The sequence below is a fragment of the Rhinopithecus bieti genome, unplaced genomic scaffold, assembly GCF_001698545.2.
Source record: "Rhinopithecus bieti isolate Rb0 unplaced genomic scaffold, ASM169854v2 scaffold_1403, whole genome shotgun sequence".
NCBI lineage: Eukaryota > Metazoa > Chordata > Mammalia > Primates > Cercopithecidae > Rhinopithecus > Rhinopithecus bieti.
The window spans coordinates 568,000-592,711 of record NW_016803444.1 but is presented as its reverse complement, the minus strand read 5'-3'; the positions used below and the strand labels follow the sequence as shown (position 1 = coordinate 592,711).

The 24,712-nt window shown below is 40.2% G+C and overlaps 1 protein-coding gene across 2 annotated transcripts in view; it reads left to right on the top strand.

The window, feature by feature from the left end:
• MTAP (methylthioadenosine phosphorylase) overlaps positions 1-24,399 on the top strand; it is a 56,184-nt gene extending 31,785 nt beyond the window's left edge. The window contains exons 6-8 of one of the 2 annotated variants that reach the window (XM_017884200.1): positions 16,010-16,249; positions 20,746-20,868; positions 23,432-24,399. In XM_017884200.1, the coding sequence (XP_017739689.1) occupies positions 16,010-16,249; positions 20,746-20,868; positions 23,432-23,470 (402 nt within the window). In that variant the 3' untranslated portion in view covers positions 23,471-24,399. Of the gene's footprint in view, positions 1-16,009; positions 16,250-16,338; positions 16,403-20,745; positions 20,869-23,431 lie in introns of those variants that run through there. The other variant, XM_017884204.1, reaches the window with a different exon arrangement.
• The last annotated feature ends 313 nt before the right edge of the window (positions 24,400-24,712 follow it).

Below are 24,712 nucleotides of genomic sequence, written 5' to 3'. Positions count from 1 at the left end.
TGCGGGGAGCCAAGATCGTGCCACTGCACTCCAGCCTGGGTGACAGAAACTCCAACTCCATTTTAAAAAAAAGAAAAAAGAAAAGACAGGGCTAACATGCAGCTCCACATGGATGGACAGAATGGCATATAGAGACACTATGATCTTTTGTTCCAAGAACCAGGAACTTACCAGGAAAACCAAAAGAATTCAAAGATCCTTTGAAAGAAGCGGCACACCACTGCAAATTCTGCAAAACAGGCAAAAAACTGAGTTCCCAAAGTGTGAGTCGGGGAGAACCTACCTCTGAATACACATCCCCACTGGGGAAATCTAAAAATCCAGATCATGGAAGAAAAATTTAACCTTACCTAAAGATGAAACGGATTTAGGGGGTTATGTGAAATATGAAAGTAGAAGTAGCAGCAGGAAGTGCTTTGGATGTACTCCCAGTCTCCAGCTTGAGTCCAAGGAAGCCAGCCCTGACTGTATCTCACAGTGGCCCTCAGGAAAGGCAGCCAGTGGAATTGGAGAGTGGTGGCAGGGCGAAGGAAGCTCCCAAATGAAATTGGTAGTGGTTTCAGCTGGGCACAAATTTTCTTGGGCAGAGTCCAGGGGACTAGTGGGAGCCGTGGCAGATACAAGTGAGTACGGGAGCTGCTGCCAATGGAGTGGCCAGACAGGAAGGGGTGAGGTCCAAAGGCCATGCTTGCTTTCCCAGTAGGGTAACTCACATCCTGGGGCAAGGTCTAAGCAGGGCACTGCAGGAGTGAAACTAGCCTCACCAATTGCATAGTAGCTGGATGAGGCCTCTTGCTGCTGACTATCCCCCACTACCCTGGTGAAGTTTATGATACAGCAGAGGCAGTCAAGATCCCCTCTGGAACATAAACCCAGTGGCCTGACAAACCATCCCCACCCCTTAATTTCCCACAGTGGCTGCAGCAAGCCCTGACCAAGAAGAGTCTGAGCCCAGAACCACCTAACCCTGCCCCCACCTGATGATATTTCCCTACCCACCCTGGAAGCCAAACACAAAACATAGAAACTCTTTGGAGCTTTATTGCCCTGCCTATTGCCTGAGAAACCAAAATAGTTACCTTGGGCATCTTAGGGCAAGCTTAGAGCCCACTACTACTACTGCAGCTGGTGCTGTCTTGAAAACACCACCTCCTGGCTGGCAGTCAACTCAGGCCATTACAGCAACTCGTGAAAGAATAACCCTGATCCCAGGACAGAAAAGACAACACCTAATTTCACTGCCTGCAACATCCTACCTAACCAGAGATCCTGAATGTGTCCACATGACAGCTTCACTGCTAGGATAAGCAGCATTCAAGAGAGCCAGCACACTAAACATATCTACAACCAATGACTCCCGCAGAGTTTACTTCACTTCCCTGCCACCTCTACCAGAACAGGTGCTGGTAGCCACAGCTTGGAGACCTAAAGATGGATCACATCACAGTACTCATTGCAGACATCCCCCAGCACCAGTCCAGAGCCTGGTAGCCTCAATGGGTGGCTAGACCCAGAAGAGCAGTAACAGTCACTGCAGTCCAGCTCTCAGGAGGCCCCATACCTAGGGGAAAGGGGAGAGCCCACATCAAGGGATCACCCCATGGGACAAGAAAATCCGAACAGCAGGCCTTGACTTTCAGCCTCTCCACTGAAATAGTCTACCAAAATGACAAGGAACCAGAAAAGCAATTCTGGTAATATGACAAAATGGGATTCTGTAACACCCTCAAAAGATCACACCAGCTCCCTAGCAATGGATCCAAACCAAGAAGAAATCTCTAAATTGCCAGATAAGGAATTCAGAAGGTTGGTTATTAAGCTACTCAAGGAAATAGCAGAGAAAGGTGAAAACCAGCATAAAGAAATTTTAAAAAACAATGCAGGATATGGATGAAAACTTCTCCAGAGAAATATAAAGAAAAAATAAATCACAGATTCAGGAAATGAAAGACACACTTAGAGAAATACAAAATGCAGTGGAAAGCTTCAACAATAGACTAGAACAAGTAGAAGAAAGAACTTCAGAGTTAGAAGACAAAGCTCTTGAATTAACTGAATCAGACAAAGAAAAAGAATTTTAAAATGAACAAAGCCTTCAAGAAATTTGGGTTTATGTTAAACGGCAAAACCTAAGGATAATTGATATTCCTGCAGAAGAGAAATCTAAAAGTTTGGAAAACTTATTTGAGGAAAACTTTGTTGGCCTTGCTAAAGATCTTGACATCCAAATACAAGAAATCAAAGAACACCTGGGAAATTTATTGCAAAAAGATGATCAGCTAGGCACATATTTATCAGGCTATCTAAAGTCAAGATGAAAGACTTTTAAGAGCTGTGAGACAAAAACATCAGATAACCTATAAAGGAAAACATATCAGATTAATAGCAGATTTCTCGCAGAAATCTTAGAAGCCAGAAGCCAGAAGGGATTGGAGTCCCATTTTTAACCTCTTGAAACAAAATTATTCTCGGCCAAGAATTTTGTATCCAGTAAAACTAAGCTTCATATGCTTCATAATTGAAGGAGAGGTAGTCTTTTTCAGACAAACAAATGCTGAGAGAATTTGCTGCTACTGAGCCAGCACTACAGGAAATGCTTAAGGGAGTTCTAAATCTTGAAACAAAACCTCAGAATACACCAAAATAGAACCTCATTAAATCGTAAATCTCACAAGACCTATAAAACAATAATACAATGGCAAAAGAACAACATCTTTGGGCAAAAACTAGCGTGATGAATAAAACAGTACCTCACATCCCAATACTGATGTCGAATGTACATGACCTAAATGCTCCACTTAAAAAAAGGTACGCAATGGCAGAATAGATAAAAATCTACCAACTAAGTATCTGCAGTCTTCAAGAGAGTCACCTAGCACACATGAACTCACATAAACTTAAGGTAAAAGGGTAGAAAAAGATATTCCATGCAAATGGAAACCGAAAGCAAGAAGGAATAGCTATTTTTAGATCAGAAAAAAAACAGACTTTAAAGCAACAACAGTTAAGGCAAAGAGGGACATTATACAATGATAAAAGGAGTAGTCCAACAGGAAAGTATCACAGTTCTAAATATATATGCACTTAACACTGAGCTCCCAAATATATCAGACAATTACTAATAGACCTAAGAAATGAGATAGATGGCAACACAATAATAGTGGGGGACTTAAGTACCCCACTGACGGCACTAGACAGGTCATCAAGACAGAAAGTCAACAAATAAATAATGGATTTAAACTATAACCTAGAACAAATGGACTTGACAGATATGTATAGAACATTCTACCTAACAACTGCAGAATATACATTCTTTTCGTCAGCACATGAAACATTCTCCAAAATAGAACATATGCCACAAAACAAGTCTCAACAAATTTAAGAAAATCAAAATTATTTCAAGTAATCTCTCAGATCACAGTGAAATAATATTGGAAATTATCTCCACTCAAGAGGAATCCTCAAAACTATACAAATACATGGAAATTAAATAACTTGCTCCTGAATGGTCATTAGGTCAACAATAAAGTCAAGATGGAAATTAAAATATTCTTTGAGCTGAATGATTATAGTGACACAACTTATCAAAACCTCTGAGATACAGAAAAAGTGGTGCTAATGGGAAAGTTCATAGCATTAAATTCCTACATCAAAAAGTCTGAAGGAGGACAAATCAACAATCTAAGGTCACATCTCAAGGAACTAGAAAAACAAGAACAAACCAAACCCAAACCTGGCAGAATAAAACAGCAGAGATCAGAGCAGAACTAAATGAAATTGAAACAAAAAAATACAAAAGATAAATGAAACATAAATATTTGAAAATTTAAAATGGATAGACCATTAGTGAAATTAACCAAGAAAAGATCCAAATAAGCTCAATGAGAAATGAAACAGGAGATATTACAACCAATACCACAGAATATAAAAGACTATTTAAGGCTACTATGAACACCTTTATGCACACAAACTAGAAAATCTAGAAGAGATGAGTAAATTCTTGGAAATATACAACCCTCCCCAATTAAATCAGGAAGAAATAGAAACTCTGAACAGACCAATAACAAAATTAAAACAAAACAAAATTAAATAGCAAAATTTAAACAGTAATTTTTAAAAATTGCCAGCAAAGAAAGCATCTAAGACCAGAGGGATTCACAGCTGAATTCTATCAGACATTCAAAGAAGAACTGGTACCAATCTTACTGAAACTATTCCAAAAGACAGAGAAAGCAGGAATCCTTTCTAATTCATTCCGTGAAGCCAGTATCCCCCAACTACAAAATCAGAAAAGAACGTAACAAAAAAAGACAACTACAGACCAATATCCCTGATGTACATTGATGCAGAAATCCTCAACAAATTACTAGCTAGCCAAATCCAACAGCATATGAAAAAGATAATACACTATGATCAAGTGGGTTTCATACCAGCCATGAAGGGATGGTTTAACGTAGGCAGGTCAATAAATGTGATACATCACATAAATTGAATTTAAAACAAAAATCGTATGGTCATCTCAGTAGATGCAGAAAAAGCATTTGACACAATCCTGCATCTAGTTATAATTGAAACCCTCAGCAAAATTGGCATAGAAGGGACATACTTCAAGGTAATAAAAGCCATCTATGGGCCGGGCACAGTGGCCCACGCCTGTAGTCCCAGCACTTTGGGAGACCGAGGCAGGCGGATCACAAGGTCAGGAGATCAAGACCATCCTGGCTAACACAGTGAAACCCTGTCTCTACTAAAAATACAAAAAATTAGCCAGGTGTGGTGGTGGGCACCTGTAGTCCCAGTTACTCAGGAGGTTGAGGCAGGAGAATGGCGTGAACCCAGGAGGCAGAGCTTGCAGTGAGCCAAGATCACGTCACTGCACTCCAGCCTGGGCGACAGAGTGAGACTCTGTCTCAAAAAAAAAAAAAAAGCCATCTATGACAAACCCACAGCCAATGTTATATGGAACAGGGAAAAGTTGAAAGCATTCCCTCTGAGAACTGAAACAAGACAAGATTCCCACTTTCACCACTTCTCTTCAGCATAGTACCAGAAGTCCTAGCCAGAGCAATCAGACAAGAGAAAGAAATAAAGGGTAAAAAATCGGTAAAGAGGAAGTCAAACTGTTGCTGTTCACCAATGATATGGTCATATACCTGGAAAACCCTAAAGACTCATCCAAAAAGCTCCTAGATAAATGAATTCAGCAAAGTTTCAAGATACAAAATCAATATACTCAAACCAATAGCACTTTTATACACCAATAGCAACCAAGCGGAGAATCAAATCAAGAACTCAACCTGTTCTATAACAGTTGCAGGAAAAAAAAGTAAAATGCCTAGCCAATGACATGAAAGATCTCTACAAGGAAAACTACAGAACACTGCTGAAAGAAATTATAGATAATACAAAAAAATGGAAACATCCCATGCTCATGGATGGGTAGAATTAATATTGTAAGAATGACCATACTGCCAAAAGCAATCCACAAATTCAATGCAATTTCCTTCAGAGTACCACCATCGTTCTTCACAGAAATATTAAAAAAAAAAAAAAATCCTAAAATTTATATGAGACCAAAAAAGAGCCCACATAGCCAAAGCAAGACTAAGTAAAAAGAACAATCTGGAGGTATCACATTACCTGACAACAAACTATACTACAAAGCTATAGTTACCAAAACAGCATGGTACTGGTATAAAAGTAGGCATGTAGACCAGTGGAACAGAATAGTGTACCCAGAAATAAGGCCAAATATTTACAGCCAACTGATCTTTGAAAAAGCAAAACAAAAACATACACTGGGGAAAAGACACCCTGTTTAACAAAGGATGCAGGATAATTGGCAAGCCAGATGTAGAAGAATGAAACTGGATCTTCATCTCTCATCTTACATAAAAATCAATTCAAGATGGATCAAAGACTTGAATCTAAGATCTGAAACCATAAAAGTGCTAGAAGATAACATTGGAAAAACCTATCTAGGCCTTGGCTTAGGCAAGCAGTTCATGATCAACAACCCAAAAGCAAATGCAACAAAAACTAAGACAAATAGGTGCAATTTAATTAATCTAAAATGCTTCAGCACAACAACAAAAAATAATAATCAGCAGAATAAAGTGACCATCCACAGAAAGGGAGAAAATATTCACAAACTGTGCGTTCAATAGAGGACCAGTATCCAGAATCTACAGGGAACTGAAACAAATCAACAAGGGAAAAAAAAAAACCATTAAAAAGTGGGCTAAGTACATGAATAGGCAATTTTCAAAACACATGGCCAATAAACATATGAAAAAATGCACAAAATCACTAATCCAGGAAATGCAATTTAAAACCACAATGCGATACCACCTTACTCCTGCAAGAATGGCCATAATTTAAAAATCAAAAAATAATAGATGTTGGTGTAGATGTGGTGTAAAGGGAACACTTTTACACTGCTGGTATGAATGTAAACTAGTACAATGGAAAACCATATAAAGATTCCTTACAGAACTAAAAGTAGAACTACCATGTGATCCAGCAATCCCACTCCTGTGTGTCTACCCAGAGGAAAATAAGTCATTATATGAAAAAGACACTTGCACACAGATGTTTGTAGCAGCACAACTTGCAGTTGTAAAAACTATGGAACCAACCTAAATGCCCATTGACCAATGAGTGAATAAAGAAAATGTGGTATATATACAGCCTGGGTGTGATGGTTAATACTGAGTGTCAACTTGATTGGATTGAAGGATACAGAGTATTGATCCTGGTTGTGCCTGTGAAGGTGTTGCCAAAGGAGAGTAACATTTGAGTCAGTGGGCTGGGAAAGGCAGACCCACCCTTAATGTGGGTGGGCACAGTCTAATCAGCTGCCAGCATGGCTAGAATATAAGCAGGCAGAAAAATGTGAAAAAAGAGACTGGCGTAGCCTCCCAGCCTATATCTTTCTCCTGTGCTGGATACTTCCTGTGCTCAAACATCAGACTCCAAGTTCTTCATTTTTGGAACTTTGACTGGCTCTCCTTGCTCCTCAGCCTGCAGACGGCCTATTGTGGGACCTTGTGATAATGTGAGTTAATACTTAATAAACCCCTTTATCTATCTGTCCCATTAGTTCTGTCCCTCTAGAGAATCCTGACCTATACAGATTTTAGTACCAGGACTGGTTATAGAGGAACAGAATATTAATGATGGAGTTCTTTTGTTGGTATGGGGGTTTCTGGAGTTGGCTGCTTAATATGATTAGACCCAAAGATGCTAAGGACTCTACTTCTAATAATATGGAGAACACCAATAGTCCTTGGCATGAACTGTTTAGAGAGTTATGCAAAATAAATACATTTGAGACTCCTGATTCATCATTCGTGAGAGGCAAGGACTCTACATAATACCTTTGACCATATGTGGAATCACCCTTAGTGACTCTGTACATAATAACTTTGACCATGTGTGGAGAACCAGGGAACATAATGAAGCCGGTTGGTTGCTCCTAAGTTCAGTGGACAAAGTGATGAAAGAAAATAATGAACTCAGGGATTCTATCTCCCAGCTCCAGAAGCAGATGCGGAACCTCAAATCTGCTAAGATTGCTCTGAATGAGAGTCCTATCTCCTGTAGAGAAAGAGCTGAAATTGTGGAAAAACAGACACAAGCTCTTATCATGTGCGTGGCCGACCTGCAGTGAAAGGTACATGCACAGCCTCGCCAGGTGTCTACTGTTAAACTGAGAGCATTGATTGAAAATGAAGGGGCCCTGCAACTTGGAATTGGGATGTGTGGTAGGACCCTGATAAAGCTGGGGACCCTAAGTTTGAAAAAACTGATGAACCGTATTTTCCAGAAGAAGCAGCTTTCCCATCCCCAGAAGTGGCAACATTCCCTCCCTGACCTATGCTGCCATCAGTCTTTTCACCTTTGTCTGAGGAGATAAACCCTGTGCGGCCTGAGGCAAGAGTGATGGCCTCCCCTGAGGCAGTTGCCAGGCAAGATAATGTTGATTCTTCTCAGGAGCCACCCCTAAAACCACCATTTGCTTCTAGACCTATAACTGGACTGAAGTCCCAGCAGGCACCTAGTGGTGAGGTTGAGATTGTGACCCATGAGGTGGTGCGCTACATTCAAAAAGAACCGCTTGAGTTTTCTGATTTATATAAACAGAAATCTGGAGAACAGGCATGGGAATGGATACTAATGGTGTGGGATAATGGTCGAAGGAACAATGGAGTTGGATCAGGCTGAATTTATTGATTTGGGTCCACTAAGTAGGGACTCTGCATTTAATGTTGCAGCTCTGGGAGTTAAAAAAGGTTCTAGGCCGGGCGCGGTCTAGATCCACCTGAGCACTTTGGTAGTACAGCAATTGGTGCTCGAGGCGAGGACGGCTGATCACGAGTCGGCAGTGAGACTCGAGGACCCATCCTGGCTAACACGGTGAAACCCCGTCTCTACTAAAATAGATACAAAAACTAGCGGCGAGCGGTGGCGGCGACCTGTAGTTTCCCCCCGACAGCTACGGTCGGGGACTGAGCAGAGAGAATGTCGTAGAACCGAGTGCGGAGCTTGCAGGTGAGCCTGAGATGCCGGCCCACCTGCACTCCAGTCCGGGCAACAGGAGCGAGACTCCATCTCAAAACAAAAAAAAAAAAAAAAAAAAAAAAAAAAAAAAAAATAAAAAAAAAAAAAAAAAAAAAGGTTTAATTGTGTTACGTTGCTAATTGTTTACTTGCTTGGTTAGCTGAAATATGGATTAAAAGATGGCCCACTGTGAACAAGCTGGAAATGCCTGATCTCCCTTGGTTTAATTTAGAGGAGGGGATCCAAAGGCTTATGGAAATTCAGATGATGGAGTGGATTAGTCACTTTAGACCTATTCATCCCTGGTGGTCCAGAAAATATGCCCTTGACCAATGCCTTGCAGAAAGATTTGTGAGGGCAGCACTGGGATCTTTGAAGAGCCCTGTAATTGCTCTTCTCTGTATGTCAGATCTAACTGTGGGAACCACAGTCACTCAACTATAAAACTTAAATACAGTGGGAATAATTGGATTCCAAGGTGGCAGGGGCCATGGCAGCACTCAACAGTCAAAGGCAAAGTGGGCATAGCTACCATAATGGGCAGCAGAGGCAAAGCAGCAATCAGAATAGTCTGACTCGTGTAAAGCTCTGGCATTGGCTAATTAATTACAGCATTGCTAGAAGTAAAATTGATAGGAGGCCTACTGCATTCCTACTTAGTTTATATAAGCAGAAACTTCTAGGTCAGATGGACAAAAGACTAATTTGAATTATAAAAACAGAATCACAGCCCCTCAACCAATTTCTAGACTTTAGCTAGTTTACAGACCCAGAACCCCTTGAATGAAGGGGAGGCTGGGTCCTCTTGAGGAAGGACCTCACTGTATTACTAACGATTTATGCTGTGAATCTTTCTCCCATCCTTTCCCAAGGAGACCTCCGACCTTTTACCAGGGTAACTGTGCATTGGGGAAAGGGAAATAATCAGACATTTCAGGGACTACTGGACACTGGCTGTGAGCTGACGTTGATTCCGGGGAACCCAAAACGTAATGTGGTCCTCCAGTTAAAGTAGGGGCTTATGGAAGTCAGGTAATTAATAGAGTTATAGCTCAGGTCTGACTTGCAGTGGGTCTTATGGGTGCCCAGATTCATCCTGTGGTCATTTCCCCAGTGCCGGAATGCATAACTGGCATAGAATGCATAACATACTTAGCACCTGGCAGAACCCCCACATTGGCTCCCTGACTGGTAAGGTGATGGCTGTTATGGTGGGAAAGGCCAAATGGAAGCCCTTCGAGCTGCCTCTACCTAGAAAAATAGTAAAGCAAAAACAATAGCACATCCCTGGAGGGATTGCAGAGATTAGTACCACCATTAAGGACTTGAAAAACTCAGGGGTGGTGATTCCTACCACATCCCCATTTAGCTCTCCCATTTGGCCCATACAGAAGACAGATGGATCTTGGGGAGAGTGACAGTGAATTATAATAAGCTTAACCAAGTGATGACTCCAGTTGCAGCTGTTGTACCAAATGTGGTTTCATTACTTGAGCAAATTAACACTTCTCCTGGTACCTGGTATGTAGCCATTGATTTGGAAATGCCTTTTCCTCCATTCCTGTCCATAAGGCCCACCAGAAGCAATTTGCCTTCATCTGGCAAGGCCAGCAGTATACCTTTACTGTCCTACCTCAGGGGTATATCAACTCTCCAGTTTTGTGTCATAATCTTATTCAGAGAGACCTTGATCGCTTTTTGCTCCCACAGGATATCACAATGGTCCATTACATTGATGACAGTATGCTGATTGGATCCAGTGAGAAATAAGTAGCATACACACTGGACTTATTGGTGAGGCCTTTGCATGCCAGAGGACAGGAAATAAATCTGACTAAAATTCAGAGACCTTCTACCTCAGTAAAATTTCTAGGGGGTCCGGTGGTGTGGGGCCTGTCGAGATATTCCTTCTAAGGTGAAGGATAAGTTGCTACATTTGTCCCCTCCTACAACCAAGAAAGAGTCCTAGTGAGCCTATTTGGATTTTGGAGGCAATACATTCCTCATTTGAGTGCGTTACTCTGGTCCATCTATCGAGTGACCCAAAAGTCTGCCAATTTTGAGTGGGTCCAGAACAGGAGAAGGCTCTGCAACAGTTCCAGGCTGCTGTGCAAACTGTTGTGCCGTTTGGGCCATATGACGCAGCAAATCCAATGGTGCTTGAGGTGTCAGTGGCAGATAGGGATGCTGTTTGGAGCCTTTGGCGACCCCCATAGGTGAATTACAGTGGAGCCCTCTAGGATTTTGGAGCAAGGTCCTGCCATCTTCTGCAGATAACTACACTCCTTTTGAGAGACTGCCCTTGGCCTGTTACTGGACTTTGGTGGAAAGTGAACATTTGACTATGGGTCATCAAGTCATCATGCCACCTGAACTGCCTATCATGAACTGGGGGCTTTCTCACTCGTCTAGCCATAAAGTGGGTTGTGCACAGCAGCATTCAGTTATCAAATGGAAATGGTATATGTATATATATGACTAGGCTCAAGCAGGTCCTCAAGGCACATTGCTGTGCCCATGCATAGCCTCCATCCTTGCCACCTGGATACTTTGGGCTCCTCCTACCTTTAAGTCAACAGGCTAAGAAGGGAATTACAGTGCTGGCTGCAGTGATTGACCCGGACTATCAAGATGAAATCAGTCTACTAATCCACAATGGAGGTAAAGAAGAGTATGCATGGAATACAGGAGATCCATTAGGGTGTCTGTTAGTATTACCCTGCCCTGTAATTAAGGTCATTGGGAAACTACAACAGCGCAATCCAGGCAGGACTACAAATGACCCAGTTTCTTCAGAAATGAAGATTTCAGTCACTCCACCAGGAAAAAGACCGCAACCTACTGAGGTGCTTGCTGAAGGCGAAGGGAATACAGAATGGGTAGTAGAAGGTAGTCATCGATACCAGCTACAACCCTGTGACCAGCTACAGAAATGAGGGCTGTAATTGTCATGAGTATTTCCTCCTCCTGTTGTTAAACACATGTTTGTGCATGTATACAATTGTACTAAGAGAATATCTTCATTTTATTTTCTTTCTCCTTTATTATATGACATAAGATTTATTGACTTCACATCAACATTTAAATATTGCTGACTTTATGTAGTAGTATTTGGATTGGTGTTTGGTGCACTTCTAGTTGCGCAAAGGATAGTTGTATTATGTTAGGTGTAATTATGACCTTATTATTGTCTTTATTTGAAGATTATGATCTCAGGAGATGTGTATGGATTCATGTGGACTTGTGATGGTTAATACTGAGTGTCAGCTTGATTGGATTGAAGGATACAAAGTATTGATCCTGGATGTGTCTGTGAGGGTATTGCCAAAGGAGATTAACATTTGAGTCAGTGGGCTGGGAAAGGCAGACCCACCCTTAATCTGGTGGGCACAATCTAATCAGCTGCCAGCATGGCTAGAATATAAGCAGGCAGAAGAATGTTAAAAGAGAGACTAGCCTAGTCCTCCAGTCTACATCTTTCTCCCATGCTTTATGCTTCCTACCCTCCAACATCAAACTCCAAGTTCTTTGTTTTGGAACTTGGACTGGCCCTCCTTGTTCCTCAGCCTGCAAATGGCCCATTGTGGGACCTTGTGATCATGTGAGTTAATACTTAATAAACTCCCCTTTATTAGTTATGTCCCTCTAGAGAACTCTAATACAATGGAATACTACTTAGCCATAAAAAAGGAACAAAATTATGGCATTTGCAGCAACCTGGATGGAGTTGGAGACCATTATTCTCAGTGAAGTAACTCGGGAATGGAAAACCAAATATCATTATGTTCTCATTCGTAAGTGGGAGCTAAGCTCTGGGGATGCAAAGGCAGAAGAATGATATAATGGGGCCGGGCGTGAATGGGGCCGGACGCGGTGGCTCACGCCTGTAATCCCACCACTTTGGGAGGCCGAGGTGGGTGGCTCAGGAGGTCAGGAGTTCAAGACCAGCCTGGCCAAGATGGTGAAAGGGGTCTCTACTAAAATACAAAAAAAATAAAATAAAATTAGCTGGCCGTGGTAGCGGGCACCTGTAATCCCAGCTAATCAGGAGGCTGAGGCAGAGAACTGCTTGAACCTGAGAGGCGGAGGTTGCAGTGAGCCAAGATCACGCTAATGCACTCCAGCGTGGGCAACAGAGTGAAACTCCATCTCAAAAAAAAAAAAAAGAACGATATAATGGACTTTGGGGCCTCGTGGGGAAGTGGGAGAGGAGGATCAGTGATAGAAGACTACACATTGGGTACAATGTACATTTCTTGGGTGACAGGTGCATCAAAATCCCAGAAGTCACTACTAAAGAACTTATACATATCACAATAAACCACCTGCTCCCCAAAAACTATTGAAACAAAAAGCCTGGTAATAGTGGTTTCCCTTGGGAAGGGACAGTGGTTTTCCTTGTACTATTTAAGTTTTGTACCATGTACAAATATGTGTTCCAAAAGCAGTGTTACTTCTATTCATTTTAGGAGTTAATGTGAAAGTCCTGACATTAAATCTATTTAGGCTGGTGATCTAATATTGCTAGTTCCTTGGTGAGGGTTGTGGTAGTTTCACTACCACATCCGTCTTTTTAGTAGTTCACAGTGGTTACACAAAGTAAGAAAATGAAATCATCTTAACCTCAGACCTGGACCTGGACCCTGTATTTGATATTTTTTGCTACCTTAAGATAGTGTTAGCTGTTCTTAAAGGAATGCAAAATGCTGGTTCAGGTGGCTGACACATATTCATAGCCTCCATTTCTTCCTCCTCCTCACAAGCATGGTACCTATCTCCCAAAGTGCCAGAGTGACGATGAGGACTTGTCAAGAGCCATTCATTTCCTTTTTTTTTTTTTGGGGGGGAGGGGGTATATCTTTTTTTTTTTTTATTATAGCTTTAATTCTAGGGTACATGTCACGGCATAAGTGCACGTTTGTTACATCAGTATACTTAGCCATGTGGGTGTCTGCAACCCATCAACTCGTCAGCACCCATCAATTCATCATTTATTATCATGTAAACTCCCAATGCATCCTCCCTCCTCCCCCTCCATGATATGCCCCAGTGTGTGATGTCCCCCTCCGGTCCAGTATTCATGTTCAGTCCCCACCTATAGTGAGAACTGCGGTTTTGTTTCTGTTCTTGTGATATTTGCTAAGAATGAGGCTCCAGCTGCATCCATGTCCCTACACAGGACGCAAACACTCTCCTTTTTATAGCTGCATAGTATTCCATGCGTGTATGATGTGCCACATTCTTAATCCAGTCTTCACAGAGGACTTTGGGTGTTCCAAGTCTTCGCTATTGTGATAGTGCCGCAATAAACATACGTGATCATGTTCTTTTTTTTTTTTTTTTAGAATAATTACCTATGGGTATATACCCAGTAGTGGGATGGCGGTTCATATGTACATCTATTCTAAGATCTTGAGGAATTGCCAACTTCCTAATGTGACTAGTTACAATCCCACCTAACAGTTAAAAAGTTTCCTATTTCTCCACATCCTCTCCAACACCTGTTCCTGGGACTTCTTAATGATCTGCCATTCTAACTGGTGTGAGATGGTATCTATTGTGTGTTGATTTGTTCTTGTTGCCAGTGATGATGAGCATTTTTTCATGTGTCGTTGGTTATGAATCTTCTTTTGAGAAATGTCTGTTCATACCTCCCACTTTTGGATGGGGTTGTTGTTTGTTTTGTATTTGTTGAGTTCTGTAGATTCTGGATATTAGCCCTATGTCAGATAGTAGGTTCAAAAATTTTCTCCCATTTTAGGTTGCCTGTTCACTTGATGTAGTTCTTGCTGTGCAGAAGCTCTTTAGTTTAATGAGATCCCATTGTCAATGGTTTTGCTGCGTTGCTTTTGGTGTTAAGACATGAAGTCCTTGCCATGCCTATTCCGAATGTCACTAGATTTTCTTCTAGGGGTTTTATGGTATAGTTAACATTAAGTCTCTATCCTCTGAATAATCTTCTGTATAAGGGGTAAGGAAAGGATCCAGTTTCAGCTTTCTACTTAGAGCCATTCACTTCTAGAAGCACTCTGAACTTTAGCCAAGGCATACAACTCAGTTATTCGGGATCTTTAAAGACATTATTGAACCAGCAGGAGTGGGCTTAGTATGTCTTAATTTTGTGGGGGGAAAAGGGGGTGGGGTAGAGATTTAGGCTTTTGCATTTGTAACATACTTTTTAGGGAAAAGTGATAATTAAGCATAATTTTATTTTCAGCATTTATAAGATAAACATGATGTAGCCTCAACTGTTCATTGTCCATAGCTTGCTAAATTTTGAGTTGCCAAGACTCTTGTTAAAATTCTGTTTCCCATTGCAGTGGCATAGTGTAAGTTATTTTTTAAGGAAATAAGTTAATTTGTTTATGTGATAAGCACACGTGCAGGTGAGACTTTGCCCAGATTGGAGACTTTGACTTTGAGTCACTCCACTTTATTTATAGAGTATCCCAGGAAGGTTAGCCAAATATGTGTAGAAGCTGCCAGTATTAATAATTGTTAGAAGACCAGCTTAGTGCATACAGCGTACCTGGCATGCTTCTCTGCTTGTGTATACCTTAGTTCATTTAATCTTCCTCATACATTTGAGTTATGCGATATCATTATTCTCAGTTTACACTTGAGAAAACTAAGGCATACAGAGATGATTTTTCAACAGTGATTCAGTAAGTTAACAGTTAAGTTGAAAAGACTATTTTTTTTTAATTTAAAGGGAATATTGAAGCATAAGCTAAGAAAAAATGAAGGTAATTAATAACTTGAAGATTAGATGTGAAGTATTAAATAAAACGCTGGAGAAAATGATCAGACTTTTCAATGATGTTTCTAAAAACCCATCCCTAACCTTGCTGCTAAAGGAATTCCAAGATGTTTATCCCTGAACAGAAAAACAATCAGCACAAGTCTGTGGAAAGGCAGTAGGCAAAAGAGAAATCACTTTCTAACCAGAAAAAGCTTTTACAGAAGTCTTCAGATTCTGTATTTTAAAAGTAATGAGAATTAGCTTTTCAGGAACCTGGAAACAGAACTCAACACACCTGTTTGAGAAGATGAGCGATGAGAGGCATCTTAGCTTAGCCTGCGAGGTTGAAAGTTAAGACTCAAGTCTGTATTCTCAAACCAGCTTAGTCTCTTAAAGTTGTTAAGAAGCAGATGAGATTAAAGCATATAAACAAATGCCTGGTGAGTAGAAAGAGCTTGGTGCTCACTTGCGTAGCTATTAGTTTCTATATGCAAAGGGCTGGGGAAACAAGAGGATTATGTAAATGAGAAAGGGTCCAGGAAACACCCTTCCGTGGTCCTCTTCTGAGAGCCTGGCAGATAGTAGGCATTTATTATGGTGACAAATCGTCTTTAAGAAATCAATTTGTTAAACATTGGGGGGAAATGCAGCCTTAAGTTGTGCATATGCTTGTATGTTTTGAAGTTTCTGGTTTTTCTTTTCTAGGTTCTTATAGAGACTGCTAAGAAGCTAGGACTCCGGTGCCACTCCAAGGGGACAATGGTCACAATCGAGGGACCTCGTTTTAGCTCCCGGGCAGAAAGCTTCATGTTCCGCACCTGGGGGGCAGATGTTATCAACATGACCACAGTTCCAGAGGTGGTTCTTGCTAAGGAGGCTGGAATTTGTTATGCAAGTATCGCCATGGCAACAGATTATGACTGCTGGAAGGAGCATGAGGAAGCAGTAGGTGGAATTCTCTTCTGAGCACATATAGCATGGGTTTCTGGGTACCAATAAGAGGATGTCTTAACTGTTTGTTTCTATTAAATTAGTTTCAGAAAGTGCCTTTCTACAAGGTTTTAAGTTGTCAACATTTTCTATAGTTCCTATTGGAAGGTAAGAACAAAGATCATAGGAAAGAAAGAGACACTTTTACCCAAGGATTAATAGTGAATAGTACATTGTAGGCATGTAGATGTGTTGAGAATCATGCTATGACCTGGTCCTTATTTTAAGGATAAAGGTGTATTTTGATCGCCAATCTCTTCTGCTGTGCTACTTTTTGTTTTGAAGAAGGAAAAAAAATCTATAACTTAACCCTTTCCTCGTGAGAGGGCTGTATGTTCACATCCATCTATTTAACCTACCGTGGCTGGATACTATGTTCAGCATAGAAATGTGACAGCAAATAGACAAATCCTTAAGGAGACAACATTCTGTTAATGGAGAAAGAAGTTAAGCAAACCAATATAAGAAAGCTAACGATTATAAAGAAATAGAATGGCGAGGTACAAGGGTACAGTAGGTCAACTGAATAGAGTTGACCAGACCAAATATTTGAAGTATGAGAAGCCTTCCTGTTTTAAGTGTGATGGGCAAGAAGGGCATGATTGAGTAGAGTGGAAAGGAGGGAGACCAGGGAGAAGGGAGAGAGAGGAGGGATGTGATGCAGCCGCGCCAGGCCTTAGGGACCATGGTAAGGGTTTCAGATGGAAGTTCAGTGAGGGGTTCAGGCAGAGAAGGCAGCAGGATCCAGCTGGAATTTGAGGACACTGGAACAATGTCAGCTTCTAAAACAAAACAAAACTTTAAACATCTGTGTAAGTACAGGGTGGAATATAATGAATTCCAGGTACCCATCACTTAGGTTCCACAATTAGCCATGGCCAATCTTGTGTCATAGGTACGTCCCTACCTAATTCTCTCTCCCCTGCCCTCATTGTGAAGTAAATATTTTCCTAAAAGGTCTTTTTAAAATTAAGTTATAACCATGCCATCATTGTACAAAAATAATGATATTGATTTCTTAATATAATCAAATATTCAGACTATTCCTTTTTCCTACAGTCTCATAATTTTTAACAATTTGATCAAATCAGAATCCCTTACAATCCATACATTGTATTTTAATGATATACCTCTTGTCTCTTTTAATCTGATTTTCACCTCTTTCTCGTTTTATTCCTTGTATTACTTGAAGAAACTAGATCATTTGTCCTGTCATTTATCTCATTTTAAGATAAAGAAAGGGACAAAACTGCAGTCACTTTTGAAGTAAGGAAAACATTTAGGGGTGACCTTTCTGAGCACATTTAGGGTAAGTGACGTCTCCAAAGAGGACTAATACTGTACCACCGTTTTAGAGAGTTGTTTGTTTTACTATCTAATTTCACATAAAATGGGGTTAGATCTTTTTGCCGCCTGTCCATCCATGTGTACAGTGTTTTGGGTCGTAGATGAACACAGGTTCTTTGTTTTTCATGAATTCCTTATGATGACTCCTCAGTGTAATAGACTGTTTGCTTAGTACTAGGATGCCTTTTATGTAAGAGATTTGCAAATTCTTCCATTAAGTCACAACATAATATCTTATTTGGCAGATTTGGTAACCTAAAGAACAACTCAGCCTCGTAATGTCAAGAAGCTGCTTCCAATTAATAGGAAACTCCAGCCCCTGCCACACCCTGAGAGCAGTTTGCTTCCTGCCTGTGGCTTTCTGCTCAGTCTAATAACATATGTCTCCTCCTTTGTAGAACCAGCAGTGATTTCCTTTAGTAGCCAAAGGATGTTGGGGAAATAGTCAGCTGGAGCTACTTTATTGAAAAGCAGAGAAATTAAGCTCTGTAAATGGAAAGGCTTGAAGACAGTGTTAAATGCCACAAGGAGGGCCCACATAAAGATGGCATTATTTCAGCCAATCGTATGTATCGTTGTGCTTTGTGCAGATGTGCAGCCTGGCGTGGCAAGAAGGATTTGGAGTTTTCTAAACTCATCTTCAGATTCTAGTTGCTCCATTTTCTTGTCACATTGGGCAAGTTATTTCACTTGTTTACTCTTCTGTACAATGAAGCCAGGGCTCTAGGTGAGGAGTGGAGGTTGTTTAGTCATTGTTTAGTCAGTTAGACCTTGAAGGATTACTGGAATAATTAAACCAAATAATATATGTAAAACAACTGGTATAATGCTGGCTCATAAGAGGGTGGTCATCAGACGGTGACTCTGATGGAGTGGGCGGCCCAAGAGGTGGGTAGTATCGGGGAAAGGCATTTGAACTGCACCTTGAACAGAGGGTTTATTGTGGGAAGGATGTTTTGGGTGAAGCCCAACAGCTGGAACAAAGAAAAGGGAGGTCAGTATCTATACAGAAATAACCAGTCACAGGAAAAATATATAAGGAAATAAGTAAATACAAGGCAAATTTCTTGGATGCTTCATGTCTCTGCATTCAAAGACTCAGCTTAAAATATATCATTTACATGTACCTGGCAGATACCCAGCCTGTCACTGCTTTGTGTTCCCATAGTAGTGCAGACTCCCCTCTGCTGCAGTCTTCATCATTTTTTCCTATACACATCTTGGTGTTTGTGGGTGGGGTCTGGACTATACTTAAGGAAATAGAAAGGTGTAATCCTTGTGTCCCTGAATGTTTTATTTCTTCGAAGCATAGGAAAGCATGTCAAATACTCTATCTCTGATGGTAATTTTATATTCACTTTCTTCAACTTTTTCTTATGAAGCTATTTTAGTCATATATAGAAGTAGCCAATAGCACGAGCTTCCATGAATTCAGCATCTAGCTTCAACCATTATATTAACTTACAACCAATATGATTATGACTCCCATCAATAATTTTATCCATAAACACTTCAGGAGTTATCTAACATGAGCACATTATCATTTTCATTCTCCAATAATAATTCTTTAATATACCCAGCCAAAATTTAAATTTCTTGTTAAATGCCTTAAATTATATTTTGGTTGCAAGCTTTTATGAAGGAACCAGATCGTTTGTCCTGTTGAGTTTCCCACAGTCTGAATTGCTGAAATCGTCTCCTTGGAGTAGTTTAATAGGCTTCTCTGTCCTCTGTGTTGTCTATAAATTGGTAGCTAGATTTAGATATTTAATCAGATTCAGGTGTCTTAAGGTAGCATTTTATTTTTTCGTCAGGAAGCACATAATGAGTGGTTTATTTGGGATTTTGTTTGTTTGGTTCTGTTTGTGAGGTTAGCAGCCAATCCATTAATTCACTAGGAGCCATAAAAATTGTGGTATTTTAATTTCATAATATTTTTCTTTATTACTGGAATAATTTTCTAAGGAGAAACATACTTCTGTTTGATTATCCAGTGTAGCAACAGTTTTAACATTGTAATCCATTTGACTGTGGACATGAAGAGAACAGCCACATCTTTCTAGACCGTTATACATCTGAGATATTTTCTCAGATACCATATTGAAATCTGTATTAGTCTGTTATCACATTGCTATGGAGAAATACCTAAAACTGGGTAATTTATAAAGAAAAGAGGTCTAATTGGCTTATGGTTCTACAGGCTGTATGGGAAGTGTGATGGTGGCATCTGCTTAGCTTCTGGGGAGGCCTCAGGAAACTTCCAATCATGGTGGAAGGCAAAAGGAGAGTGAGGCCTCTCACATGGTGGGAGCAGGAGCAAGAGAGAGAGGGGAGAGGTGCTGTACACTTTTCAACAATCAGATCTCACAAGAACTCACTATCAGTAGAACAGCACCTGAGGATGCTGCTAAACCATTCATGAGAAATCTAACCCCATGATCCAACCACCTCCCACCAGGCCCCACCTCTGACAGTTCGACATGAGATTTGGTGAGGACACAGATCCAAACGATATCAAAATTCATCAGTGCTTTTCAGAGATGTCACTGAGTTTCTCCAGGACCTCCCTAGGTCTCCTAGGACTAAGACCATCTTGATAAATGCAGAACTTGAACTCAGGGGTTTAAATGTAGAATAAAAAGACTTCACAAGTCATGTTTTTCTTACTCTTTCTGGACTGTTGTAACAAAATACCATAGCATGGGTGGCTTCTGAATAGCAGAAATTTATTTTTCACATTTCTGGAAGTTGAGAAGTCCAAGATCAAGGGACTGGCACATTTGGTGTCTAGTGAGAGCCCACTTTCTCATAGACAGCCATCTTCTCACTGGAACCTCACACGGTGGAAGGGGCCCTCAAAGAATGGCACTGGGGCCTCTTTTGTAAGGTGATTAATCCTATCCATGAGGACTCTGCCTTCATGACCTAATTGCCTCCCAAGTGCCCAACCTCCAAATCTCCTACATTGAGGATTAGGTTTCAACAGATAGATTGAGGGGACACAAAACATTTAGACTGTAGCAAGGCTGGAACTCAGAAAAATATTTTATGACAAGCAGTGGAATTTTAAGTTCTAGTAACCTCCAGTGCTGTTGTTTCTCTAGGTTTCGGTGGACCGGGTCTTAAAGACCCTGAAAGAAAATGCTAATAAAGCCAAAAGCTTACTGCTGACTACCATACCTCAGATAGGGTCCACGGAATGGTCAGAAACCCTCCATAACCTGAAGGTAAGTGTCAGCCATGTACAATCAGGTACATGTACATCAGGTACATCAATGCAGCTTTCATGCCCTTTCATGCCCATGTCTGTAGACTATTCTTTTCTTACGTGCATTTCACCTTTGGTCCTCATGTATTTTATGCCAGCCTAGATGTTTTCAACAAGTTTTTGTGACATCTACTACCATACTAACCACTTGTGAAATTGAGTAGTCATATTTTCTGGCTGGTAATGCAAGACCATTGCGAGAGTTTTATTATCTAGTGTACCAGATTCTTCACATTGTCCTGCTCTGTAGTATCCCTAAGTCTTACTTCAGAAGATTGATAGTGCTTTCTCTGCATATTGCTTACATTGTTGACAAAGCTATTTTCTCTTTGGCAGATCCATTCAAATTTGTGGCAATCCTTTAAAGCCAAAACTCTGACAATAGTACCAAAATGGTACCAGAAAATATCTGCTTAAGGTTAATCATGCATCAAACTAAACAGTAATTAATGATACATCTGGGATGTTTGTAGATTGATAGCTTTCCAACTCTAGTATTAATTCTCAGAATATAATTTAAACTAACTGATAAACTCAGAGTTGCATGATTTTTGTTTGGGCACGTTGTGACTCTTCTTAACCACATAGGGAAAGAATTGCCTCAAACTGATCAGACACTGCATTCCCCTACTATCCAAAGAGGACCATACCTCGAAGTCTCCTAGAATACACCTGTACTTTTGGGTCTTCTGGCAGTGGTGGAGAGAGGATTTGAAAGGTTGATCTAAGCCCTCCCTACCTGAATTACCACCTAGGAGCTCTGGAATAAGAGAGCCACAGTTTTAGTATAATGAGGATGTTGTATGGTGGTAAGTGACTGCCAATCACTGGGCATGGCGGAGCCTTGATTTGTAATGTTTGCTGATTTACATAGTACAAGTGCTCCAGTACGGCCAATTTCACACTACTAATGTGAAGCCACTGACGAGTTGAGAAGTGATACACGCAGTCAGCTCGTGCAAGCTGGTACGAACAGGATCCAGCACACCACTGTAACTAAGGTGTCTCTCAGCAGTTAGGACTGACAGTCAGGAATGCTGGAATTTGTAGTTTATCTTCCCTACTAAGAAACAAATCTATTGGTTTCAACACTGTATACCTAGGAGCTAAATGTTATTTAATGAATAAATGATATCCCCTTTCCCCATGAAGTGTTTTATCGTAATAGAGATGCAGGAAACCCTTGTTATTAGAATTAAAAGGGAAAAAATACATTTGAGTGCAGTCAAGTAGCACAACTGGAGCTTGCATAAAAAACGCATGTTGGTTTGCCAGAAACGTGACTCGGACTATTATTAGCAAAACGTCATAGAAGTTTGCTTGTTTGTTTGTTTGAGATGGAGTCTCATTCTGTCACCCAGGCTGGAGTGCAGTGGTACGATCTCAGCTCACTGCAACCTCTGCCTCCCGGGTTCAAGCGATTCTCCTGCCTCAGCCTCCTGAGTAGCTGGGATTACAGGCGCGCACCACCACGCCCAGCTAATTTTTGTATTTTTAGTAGAGACGGGGTTTCATCATGTTGGTCAGGCTGGTCTTGAACTCGTGACCTCATGATCTACCCACCTCGGCCCCCCAAGGTGCTGGGATTACAGGCGTGAGCCACTGCGCCCGGCCAAGTTTATTTTTTTTAAGTCTCCCAACTGACCCCACTTTGACCATAGTCTTTCAAAAGCTTGAAGTTAATTTCTCAAGTAATATATTTACTGTTTTAGCTTTATTTTTAAGTAAAAATGCTTGGAGAGTAGAAATCAGTGTTCTCTTTTCCTGGAGCTTCTGAAATTGTGTGGTTTTATTTGTATGCATTTTTAAAGAGACTTAGTTTACGTAGCTTTCATCGGATTTTCAAAGGGGGTTATGAGATAGATAGATGGATGGATAGATAGATAGATGAGATAGATAAATATATATATAGAGAGAGAGAGAAAATTAGGAATTCCTGCTCTAGACAAAACTGAGAATCTTGGCCTTCATTCTGTAGCATTAAGGAACACCATAGTAATAATCCCTTATTCTGGGGTAGTATTTTTAGTCCTCTAAGCACTGAAATATATATCATTCATTCACTCACTAAGTCATTTCAGAAACACTTAGCACCTACTATATGTCAAGGTCTGGTTTGCAAAGTTAAAGACTTGTGATCATGATCCTATGGTGTTTGGAGATACAGACACATAAAAATTTCAATGATTTCTTACAGTGGGATAAGGATAAGGGATAGAGGTTACATAAACAATAATCCAGGCTGGGGGTTGGTGTGGCAATAAGTGATTATCAGAACAATGCTCTGAGATAAGCATTATTAACCTCACTTTACAGGAAAGGGAGGTGAAGAACCAAGAGTTTAGAGTACCTAAAGTTCCACATCTGGTTAGTGAACTTGAAAATTATCTGTAGAATTTATTTAAAGTGTATGTTTCCTGAGTCCTCACTTTGATCTAGAAAATCAAAATCTGTTTTTTTAAACAAACATCTCAGTAATTACGCCCACATGTGAGTATCACTGCCTCCTTTCTTCCTTTCAGAATATGGCCCAGTTTTCTGTTTTATTACCAAGACATTAAAGTATCATGACTGCCCAGGAGAAAAGAAGACATTCTAATTCCAGTCATTTTGGGAATTCCTGCTTAACTTGAAAAAAATATGGGAAAGACATGCAGCTTTCATGCCCTTGCCTGTCAAAGAGCATGTTGTAAGAAAGACAAGACATTGTGTGTATTAGAGACTCCTGAATGACTTGGACAACTTCAAAATTCAGAAGAAAAGCAAATGACCAGTAAACGTGTGGGAAAAAATATTACATTTTAGGGGCAAAAAAAACCACCATTATCTTCTCCCCCTATTAAATTTGCAACAATAAAGGATGGAGGGTAATCTCTACTTTCCTATACTGCCAAAGAATATGAGGAAGAAATGGGACTCTTTGATTATTTATTGATGCGACTGTAAATTGGTACAGTGTTTCTGGAGGGCGATTTGGTAAAATGCATCAAAAGACTTAAAAATACTGATGTACTTTGTGCTGGGTACTCTACATCTAGGAATTTCTCTTTAAAACCATATCAGAGATACATACAAAGAATTACATATAAAGAAGGGTGTTTAATAATGATAGTTATAATAACAAATAATTAAAACAATCTGAATACCCAGCAATTGGAGGCAAATTATGTCTTAGTTATAATTAGATTGTGAATCAGCCAACTGAAAATCCTTTTGCATATTTTAATGTCCTAAAAGACATGGTTGCTCTATATATGAAATGAAAAAAGGATGTGGTAGCATTTTGTAGTACTAGTTTTTGCTTTAAAATGCTGCGTAAATATACAACAAAACTAGAAAGAAATATATATATATAATCTTGTTATTGTATTTAGGGGAGGGATACTGGGATAATTTTTATTTTCTTTGAATCTTTCTGTGTCTTCACATTTTCTACAATGAATATAATCAAATAGTAAAGTTGTTGTAAAATAAAATGGATTTAGAAAGATCCAGTTCTTGAAAACATTGTTTCTGGTAATGAAGCAGAATTTAAGATGGTAGTATAAAGGTGAATGTCATTTAAGGAAGTTACATCTTTATTCTGCAAAAGAAGAGGATCATTGATTTCTGTACAGTCAGAACAATACTTGGGTTTGCAACAGCTTTCTGAGAAAAGTTAGGTGTTTAATAGTGAGATAGTCTAAAAGTTAAACTGTTTAAAAGACTAAAGGCACATTTTATGGTGTCTGATATTTTAAAAAGTGATGTTTCATTCTCCCTTTTATGAGTTAAATTATTTTCCACGAGTTGGTGATTTTGCT